Genomic DNA, 7,500 nt, shown 5'->3' with positions numbered 1-7,500 from the left:
TGAAGTGGGGGTTCAAGGAGGGAGGAAGAAGGAGGGTGGGGGAGGGGGTTCGTCCGTGATTATTCATTCCTCTACAGTGATACCTTGGCTTACGAAATTAAATGGTTCACAGACAGTGTGTAAGGTGAAAAGTGTGTAACCCAAAAACTAATTTCCCATAGGAAACCATTGAAATGAAAATAATCGGTTCCCAGTTCCCCATAAATAATAATTTTCTACTTTACTAAGCCTTAAAACTACAGAAAACATACCTTATTTTATGTATAATAATTGTGCTATTGTATTGTCATTAAAGAAATAAATTGTACTATATAATAAAGTCATTTTATTTACCTTTGTGATGGTCGTTGATGGCTTGATGGAATGAAGTGGCCGCTTTCATCAGCATTAAACACTTGATGAGGAACGTAACCTTCTTCTTTCACCATCTTCAGGAATGATCCCTTGTAAGTGCTTTCTCTGCCATAATTTTACCTAGTTCCTCATCAATTGTGTTCTGTTTAGCTGGGTTGATAGCTTTTTGCATCAAGTGTACAGATGGCTTGTGCGGGTTATTTGTGGAGCCTGATTGATGGGATATTTTAATCTTGCAGTCTACACTCTGCCTTTCACTATCAAAGTGGAAACAAGTCCAAATGTCACTGTTTTCTATCCATTTGCTCACTCTCTGTCGTCTGCCTGTCTCTTTAATGTTTAAACCACCTCCCCTCACTGCTGCGTTCTTGACCAATCACGTGGCGTTAACCAACGACTGGGGGAAGGGAATAGAGGACCAAAACAAGCCGGCTGCAAGCTAAGGCTACTATAAAACACATAATTTAGACTGTCCGCGGCGTATGTTGGAGGATGTCCAGCCACGCCACTGTGAGCAGGACATCAATGCGGACGACAGTGAGGTAAATTGTTTTATGGGTGATGTGCAGGGTGGACAGAAAATTGCCGGTACAGGGACGAAGGCTGAAAGCATTGCGGCGAGTGTGTGTGTAGGGTAGTTGAAGGCACGCTGATGGGAAAGTGATTATTTTTCTCACCACTATCTTGAGCACGGAACTGAAGATCTTGGTGTCTTCGGTCACGCCGCCGATGTAGAGCTTCCTGGTGAAGACGGGAGGGTGGTCGTTCTCATCGCGCACCTCCAGGAACACCTTGGCCGTGTTGGCTGTGACGGGAGAATGACGTTATAGAAACACACATCTACAAATGTATCAGTGAGGATTCAGTGACTCCAGAGTATCGTCTGCGTTTTGTCGGAGAGTCAGATGGGATACGTTCCAGTTTACCGCAATCCACAAAATGGACGGTTGGGTTTATCGCTAATTTTGGTTGCTATACTTTTCAGCGCACTTAACTCATTCATTGCCAGACGATGTGCAAAAAAATCTGTCCGCTCCAGCGCCAGGGTTTTTGTCATTTTCATTCAAATTACGGGGGCTCACAGAATATTGAGTTTTAGGACTACATAAATATTCAATGCTGCATCAAAAAACCTAAGAGTATCTTCTTTCATCAGACAAAAAGAGTTAATTCCTAAGTTGTATGGGTCTGGAGTTATCTGAGCTTCAAATGGGGGCAGCAAAATACAAAAGCTGAAAGGAAAAGGCGAAGTATGAGTATTAGTAGTAGTAATATTAGTAATAGTATTAGTGGTAGTAGTAGTAGTAGTAGTATTATTAGTTGATTGGTCAAGAATGCAGACGTGAGGGGAGGTGGTTTAAACATTAAAGAGACAGGCAGATGATGGAGAGAGAGTGACAAAATGGATAGAAAACACTGACATTTAGACTCGTTTCAACTTTGATAGTTCAAAGGCATAGTTTAGACTCCAAGGTAAAATTCCCATCAATCAGGCTCCACAAATAACCCGCACAAGCCAAGTGTTTAATGCTGATTAAACCAGCGACTCCATTACATCAAGCCATCAACGACCATCACAAAGGTCAATAAAACCACTTGATTATACAGTACAGTTTAATTTCTTTAATTATAATACCATGGCACATTTATTCTACATAAAATAAGGTATATTTTTTTGTAGTTTTAAGGCTTAGAAAATTAGAAAATTATGTTTTATTGGGACCTGGGAACGGATTATTCTTATTTTAATGGTTTCCTATGGGAAATGATTTTTTGGGATACACACTTTTTGCCTTACACACTGTCTGGGAACCAATTAAGTTCATAAGCCAAGGTATCACTGTATGATATGAATGGCATTATAGGGTTAAATACAAATGTCACAAATGCTAGATAAATATCAAGACACACAAGCGCTCTTTCTGTTTTGTCAGTTACAAAATCAACACGCTCAAGTCTACGCCTCCGATTCGGCGGACGTTTTCATCTGTATTTCTTCAGATAGTCCTTAAGATGTTAAAAAGATTGGTGGCCACCCGCAGCAAGTGGCGACGTGCTCTCATCTTGGTCGGAGATTGCTTCTAAGCACACGCGAGCGCCAGGACCTCGTTTGGTTTCAACCGAAGGCAATAAGAGTCAATAATGAGGCCGAGTTGCTTTGATCAATGACGACATTGCGTGGCGAGAAATGCAGAGTGGAGCTCCGGCTCTCCTACTGCCCACGATAAGCACATCGGGAAATCAACAATTGAAATTCGACAAGCAAACGGCGGCGATGTTGAGTTCACAGTCAACCTGTCAAAAATGATGATGAAATAACATTCCGGGCGAGCGGAAGTGTAAGTCTCATTCATCTTGGAGAACTTTGCGCTAACTAAAACTTTCTGCAGGCTGTCATAAAAATAAATATATAAATAAGTAAATAGTTGAACAAACAAACAGATAAATAAATCCTCAGATAAATAAATGAATAAATGAATGAATAAATGAATACATATATGAATGAATGAATAAATAAATAAATAAATAAATAAATAAATAACATTAAAACACATAAATACATATAAATAAATAAATAAATACATAAATAAATAAATAAATACATATTTGATGGTCAGCCCAAATCCAGCAAATTAAATAGAGAAACATAACAACTGTAGAGCAATAGTCCAAACTAGGGCGCGGAAAATCCTACTGGACCCTCCGCACCCTGCCCACCACCTTTTCCAGCTACTCCCCTCAGGCAGGCGCTACCGATCCACGCGTACCAAATCCAGCAGACATTTAAACAGCTTCTTCCCCCAAGCCATTAACTCTTTGAACTCTTTCAACAGTAGCCAAAATGGAACTGTATAGTGCCACTTAGCAGTTTTTTTGACGACGATACTAGTGCAGCGTGTTCTACCGGAAACAAATTCCTTGTGTGTTCTACATACTTGGCAATAAAGATGATTCTGATTCTGATTCTGACAATTTAATGTGGTCTGTTGTCAAGCTTGTTAGTTGATCATCTTTTCCAGTTAATAATACGGCTTAATATATAGCTAAATAGCGAGATAGCTAGATAGCGAGATAGTGAGAAAGCTAGATAGCTACTTTTCCCTTTGCGATGCTAATTTTCAAATCACCGACTTCATTTGGAATCTATTGTGACAATTAACAAATCACGATTAAATATTTGACGCACGGTTACGGCCAGACATAGGCCTGAACAAACCTGAACTTGACCGAGACATGTTAGCTAAGTCCATTTTGAGTTAGCTTCACAGTTAGCGTGGCTCCTCCTTTTGTCAGAAATGGAGGCCACGCCTACGAGCTGACGTACGGCGTAGCACACAGTTACAGACAGATATTTGTGAAGAGTAGACTTGAACAAGCAAGCGCTTGACCGGGACGTGCTAGCTGAGTCTATTTTAAGTTAGCTTAGCAATTAGCAGGGATCCAGACTTTTTTCAGAATGGCATTTGTAAGAAATGGAGCTTACTTGCCGCCACAGAGGCAATGATTCATGATTTTAGAGTAATTCTGCAATGTCTGCAGCAGGAGCTAGCCGACACTTCTTATTAGCTAGCCTCAACTTCCCACTTAACCATAGCGGGTGACGTAAGCAAAGCAGAACAACAAAACCTTTTCTTTTACTTTTCACATCTCGGTGCTTAATACTCAGTTTTGCTATTACGTGTTATTTATATAAACCGCACAATGCTAATTTGACGTTTTCAAGCCTTGAGTTATGTAAAATCTATTCACCTTTCCAGTCTATGTTCGAGGGTAAAAAGAAAAATCCTGTCATATCCCATTTGTCTTCTTCTGGCATGCAAAAGTGTAAAGTCATGTTGCATTGGAGCGCAGTGAGCGCCAAGGGATTTGGACACACACCGACTGCACATCAGATTACAGCCACGAAAGCTGCGAGACAGAGAGGAAGGACCCTCGGGGATGCGCGATGAGTGCCCGGTTCATTTTCTCCTGTGCTCTTTCCCTCGTCTTGGAAACATCGACTCTTTCCAACCTGTACTCGCCAGGAATGCCTACGCCTACGAATAGAAACGATGCACTGTGTCGGGATTTTACAGGTTTAAAGGCTCCCAAAGAAGCTCTGGGAAACAACAGTAAAAAGTGCCGTCAACGCAGTAAACAAATTGCTTTCATAAAACGACGACTTGGCTAGCAAGGCTGTCACTGGTCTGTGCTCAACCTACATCGCATGCCAAGGCTTTTGACGCATTTCCATGGGATTTTTTTCTTTCAATATACAGTGATACCTTGGCTTACGAACTGAATTGGTTCCCAGACAGAGTGTGTAAGGCGAAAAGTGTGTATCCCAAAAAATTATTTCCCATACGAAACCATTAAAATGAGAATAATGCGTTCCCAGGTCATAATAATGCATTTCATTTATAAGCGCCTTTCAAAACTCTCAAGGACACAGATAGACAGCTAACAGCCAGCAAGCTAATAGCCAGCCAGCCAGATAGTCTAAAAAACACACATATCTAGTGCTTGAAAATTCTTGGTTGAATCGAGGTGAACCAGTGTTAACTCAACCCAGAAGTAACTCAAATAGATAGAAAGCTAGCTAGCTAGCTAGCTAATGGACAGCTAATAGATAGCCAGATAGCCAACAGCTAGCCAGGTACAGAGCTAACAGCCAGCCAGCTAGCTAGACAGCTAATAGCTAGACAGCTAGATAGCTAATAGCTAGCCAGCCAGATAGCCAACAGCTAGCCAGGTGTTGCACGTTGCAGAACAGGAAAGTTTTGTGGGAAATGGAGATCTCTCGATTCTCGCTGAAGTCTACTTTGAGTTGATTAGCATTTGAGGGATGAATTGAGGCAAGAAATGTACAGCAGGTCATTGATTATTTATCGGCAGACGTTTGTTGCGAACACTCCAGTCGTTATTAGCTTCCATCAGCAAATTGTTAACCCGTTGATGGATTTTGGTTCAAATATGAGCTCTTCCCAACAATCATACGACAGCAAAGTTTACTTTTACGATGTGAAATAAACAACCTCTCGAGGCAGTCAAAATGTATTATTTGGAATAATTCAAAATTAGCCAATATGTATGCATAGCGGGTGAACAAAAGGCGGGCGACTGACAAGTGATCATCAAAGCTGCTTTTCAAAGAAGCAGCTGCCAGAGTGGTCAGGAATAAGATGTCAAGGATGTCAAACAGAACTGGTAATCACGCCTGGCACTCCACGTGTCAGCGAAATGGAACATCTACAAGTGCGGAAACTGATGCGTTTGTGGGCGGATGTGGGGAGAAAAAAAACATCAGTATGATTAAACTTTGATTTGCCTTGGATGATTATTTTGTTTGTTTATTTATCTAGCTATCCAGCTATCTATCTATTTGCTGGCTACCTAGCTGGCTATCTATTTGCTATCTATTAGCTTATCTATTAGCTATCTAGCGAGGGATCTATTTGCTTTCTATTAGCTATCTAGCTAGCTAGCTAGCTATCAATCTATCTAGCTATCTATCTATTTGCTGTATATTAGCTATCGATGAAAAGGGTTCTTCGAAACGTCTGACACCTTCAAAGAAGTACAGATGACGGCTGAAGAAACCTTTTCATCGATGGACCACTCCTGTACGACTGAGAGCTCACACAGACGTATCTATTAGCTATATAGCTAGCTATGTAGCTAGCTAGCTAACTATCAATCAATCTATCGAACTAGATATCTGTTAGCTATTTGTTGACTAGCTAGCTAGCTTTCTATCTATTTGAGTTATTCCGGGTTAAGTGAACGCTGGCACGTGTGGATGCCGCTGCTCACCCACAGAAAAAAAACGTATCCTGTGACTGTAAGGGGAACTTGAGAGTTATGAAAGGCTTATAAATTTCTTCTTCTTATTATTATTATTATTATTATTATAAAATGGCGTCAAAGCAATGTTAATTTACTAATTTCTGTAAGGTCACTGTACTCTTATTATTGGATGAATTTGAATCATTATTTTGTCCTAAAAAATACTTGATTTAGCCAAGCAAGCAAGCAAGCAAGCAATCGTCGTTTCATCCCAGTGGGACAGAAGAAGAAAATCATTTGAAATCATATTGAAGGTGATTTCATATAGCGCGCGTGTGCTAACACATTCACATCTTACTTTTCGAAGGGACGCGCATGTTGGACATGACAACCAGCAGCGAGTCGGCTTGTACCCTCAGGACGTAGTTGGTCACATTTTCATAGTCCAGCGGCTTGGCGGTAGAAATGACGCCCGTTCTGTTGTTCACACGGAAATGTCCTGCAAGCAAACAAAAGCGCGGCGACGTGAGGCCAAGTGAAACGGACAAAAACAAAACCACAGCATGTATGCATAAATAAATAAATAAAGACTTCAGTAGGCGGCTTTTCGATACAAAGGTTACCTCAGCTTTAGGACTACCGTATTTTGTGGTGGAGAAGGCGCACCCAAAAGCCTTATTTTTCTTCAAAAGATGACCCTGCACCTTATACGCAGGTAATATACGGTACATATACATATATATATATATATATATATATATATATATATATATATATATATATATATATATATATATATATATATATATATGTGTACAGTAAAGTCTCGTTATATCGATATTCAAGTGAGTCCGAAAAAATATCGATATAACCGGGACTATCGATATATCCGACCCTGTTTGCATGTAATTTTCTCCGTGTGTGCATAGAAATAGTATCGATATAACCGGGACTATCGATATATCCGATATCGATATAACGAGACTTTACTGTATATAGTAAAATCACTTCAAATGACTTCTACTGAGCGTATTTTACAAAGATTCCACGGCATATAGCTATATTTTACATTTTAAGACTCTCGCTGAATATTCAGGAAGTCTCGTTTACGAGTTGATGACGATGCCTGACGTGACGTCACGTCTGGAACGCCCCTGATCGAAAAAAGGACACACAATGCATTTTGGGTACTTTGTTCGGTCTGAAAACTTCGTGTTGATCCGTGTGGATGGCGAAATTAGAAGGAAAACACATAAATAACGCGGTGGTGAATCGTTGTGCGTTGCACCAAGACTACTATTTGATACTAGTTGACACAAATTCCCACCAGACAAATCAGGCCATTTCCAACGGAGATTGGGCGCCATCTTGTGCATTTTC

The 7,500-nt window shown here is 40.4% G+C and overlaps 1 protein-coding gene across 2 annotated transcripts in view; it reads right to left on the bottom strand.

Annotated features, from left to right (window-relative positions):
• Positions 1 to 7,500, bottom strand: part of LOC148889666 (protocadherin-15-like) — a 239,531-nt gene that overhangs the window by 22,860 nt on the left and 209,171 nt on the right. For both annotated transcript variants that reach the window (XM_089011774.1, XM_089011773.1), the window contains 2 exons: positions 6,479 to 6,619; positions 1,032 to 1,159 (listed from right to left, as the gene is read on the bottom strand). In XM_089011774.1, coding sequence (XP_088867900.1) covers positions 1,032 to 1,159; positions 6,479 to 6,619 — 269 coding nt within the window. The remainder of the gene's footprint in view (positions 1 to 1,031; positions 1,160 to 6,478; positions 6,620 to 7,500) is intronic.

This window comes from Hippocampus bargibanti, linkage group LG13 (genome assembly GCF_051943395.1).
Source record: "Hippocampus bargibanti isolate YZ-2025 linkage group LG13, ASM5194339v1, whole genome shotgun sequence".
Classification (NCBI taxonomy): domain Eukaryota; kingdom Metazoa; phylum Chordata; class Actinopteri; order Syngnathiformes; family Syngnathidae; genus Hippocampus; species Hippocampus bargibanti.
This window is presented reverse-complemented; position numbering and strand designations above follow the sequence as displayed.